The sequence below is a fragment of the Ictalurus punctatus genome, chromosome 3 (assembly GCF_001660625.3).
Source record: "Ictalurus punctatus breed USDA103 chromosome 3, Coco_2.0, whole genome shotgun sequence".
NCBI classification, from domain to species: domain Eukaryota; kingdom Metazoa; phylum Chordata; class Actinopteri; order Siluriformes; family Ictaluridae; genus Ictalurus; species Ictalurus punctatus.
This window is the reverse complement of record NC_030418.2, coordinates 31,905,422-31,907,921: the sequence shown is the minus strand read 5'-3', so window position 1 is coordinate 31,907,921 and position 2,500 is coordinate 31,905,422. Positions and strand designations below refer to the sequence as shown.

At 46.6% G+C, this 2,500-nt stretch overlaps 1 protein-coding gene across 5 annotated transcripts in view; it reads left to right on the top strand.

The window, feature by feature from the left end:
- Positions 1-2,500, top strand: part of znf827 (zinc finger protein 827) — a 112,218-nt gene that overhangs the window by 58,026 nt on the left and 51,692 nt on the right. For all 5 annotated transcript variants that reach the window (XR_008396349.1, XR_006982018.2, XM_017464465.3 and 2 more), the window contains exon 5: positions 325-531. Coding sequence is in view for 3 of the 5 variants with exons in the window: in XM_017464465.3 (XP_017319954.1) it covers positions 325-531 (207 nt within the window). In the remaining 2 variants the exon portion in view is untranslated. The remainder of the gene's footprint in view (positions 1-324; positions 532-2,500) is intronic.

Genomic DNA, 2,500 nt, shown 5'->3' with positions numbered 1-2,500 from the left:
AACCCTGCAGTGCCGCTTGGTTCACCTTCCTCCCAGCATCCTCCTCCGAACTCTTTACGTGTGGCCCAGATGCAAAAACGATCCCGCTGAACAAATTCAGCCCCTGAGGCATTGAACACACACAAAAAGCAGATAAATAAATAAATAAATAACCATCCCTTGTGCACTTTCTGACGGTTATTGCTGTTGCTTCAGTAATAAAAAACCCCTTCTGTTTTGTGTCTCGATTGTTTTTTGGGTTTGTTTCTGTTGTCAGGAGGAAAGGTGGTTCCAAATGCCTAGTTCATCTCTTTGTCTCTCTTCACCTCTATGTCTCGGTCACAGCGGCGAACCAGAAGGAGGCGCTAAAGAGCGGATTCTGCGTGAAGGAGGAGCCCGAGGCGGAGGAGGCGTCGAGTCCAGAGAGATGTCCACCGTTCAGCCTGGGCCTCGACGCCCCTGCGGTGCCCGGGAGGCCGCGCCAGGAGGGCAGCATCCTCAGCCACGACATCAACGTCAAGGTGGCGTCCGAACTGCTCATGAAACTCTCGGGTAAGACGTCCGGGCTCACGGAAACTAAAACCCTCGGGCCAAAATTTTGACATCCAGTCAGTTAGCTGTTGCACCGGTGTTCTAACAGCATCAAAACTTGCCCTTAGCCTGAAAACTGTATGCTAATGCTAATATATTCAAACATCATCAGATTTCATACCGTTGTCGTGTCTGGCCTTGGTGCGCATGCTGGATTTGAATGGCGAAACTCTGTCAAAATAACTGAAGGACATGTGTCTCTTAAAAAACAACAACAACAGACGTGCTGTTATAGGGGAATAATCGACTACAGGGTGGTGCGATGTGGAACTTTTATTTGGCATCATATTTATTTATTTATTTATTTATTTATTTAAATATCGTTCCTGGCGTTTAAATATGATCGTGTTACCCCAATTTTACCATCGCTCCATTTCTCCCGGTCCAGTTTAGGATCCTGTTTAAGATTCTGTCGTTTGTTTGTTTGTTTGTTTGTTTGTTTGTTTGTTTTTAAAACTCTTAACCATCAGATAAGCTTCTTCGTATCTCAAAGATCTCCTGACACCGCATTCACCTAGCAGATTTTTTAAAGATCTCCTGATAGGTTTCTTTTGTACGTCCCTCGATCCCGTTTAAAAACTGAGGCGGATCGAGCTTTTTCAGCCTCCGCCCCTCGTATGGAATCGATGGCCGCTGGATATCCGCCTCGCACCTTCTATTTATCATTTTTAAAACGATTCCCGAAAGCGTCTCTCTTCCCCCAGACGTTTTCATCTCGTTTTTATCACCGTCTACTGTCCGTCTCAGTTCGGCTCGATTCCGTCGCTCAGCTTTGCCGTGTTTTAAATGTACTATATGAATAAAACTGACTTACTTACGTACTGACTGTTCACTTTCTGCCTAATAAATATCTCCCACCCCATGACCGGTGCCACCGTAACCAGGTCATCGGCGTTATTCACGTCACCTGTCAACTCGCAAGAAAAGCCACGCCGTTTAACAGTAACTCCACCGTTAATTCTGTCTTTAACACCTATGGACCAATCAGATTTGAGAATTCAACAGCGGTATCGATGGCAATTAATAAAGTCGGCGTTATGCTGCAAGGCCCATTTCTGAGAGACGGAGCTCCAGAGCACACGACTGGGTGTGTACACTTCCACGAACCCGTCATTAGCATGTTTTCCGGCTGAGATCTGTGGGAATGGGAAGGTGGTGAGGTCAGACTTCTGCGAGCGAGTGTTTGAGACTTGAGGAAATAATTAGAACGAGTGGAAATCTCTGCAAAATTCTGGCTCGTCCTCCGTCCTTTCATCCGCTCTCTCTCTGTAACTCTGTCTCTCTCGATTTTTTTTTTTTTTCTATTTTTTTTTTTTTTCTTCCCCCAACCACCACCACCACCACCACCACCACCATCATCATCCCAAACGCCTTTCTTTCACTCCTTCAGTTCACTCCTGCATTTTAGGCAGAAACTCGAGGGTCAATTCCTTTTCATGTTGTGCAGTCGATATCCTTTTCATGCCCAGCAGTGCTGCGCCAAAACAAACCTATCGATTGCTCTTTTGGGGCCACGGGCCCAATCTTTATCTGAACTTTAGAAGACGGGGGCGACTGTAGTTCAACACCGAGAGAGGTCTTCTGGCTCGCTCCTTCATCTGTCCCCGTCTTCAGAGACACCAGATTTCTGTGGCGATGTATAAATCTGTTCATATATTTTTTCCGACGCTGCTGTCAGGGAGCGTCAGAAACGCCCCCGAGCCAGTATCGGGTTAGACGCAGAAACGTCAGTTTGTCGCGTTCGGATTGAAAATCTTCGGACACCGGACGTCCGATCGGTCCACTCGGTACTCGGACTCCACGGTGTATAATTGTAGAAGAGTAACGATTTTACACCTACTATCCGGACGCCGCTGTAGAAATCAAATAGTTTTGAGCTTAACCAGATCTCCAGTTTTCCTGCAGCACCTTCAGTACACTGCGTATTGAA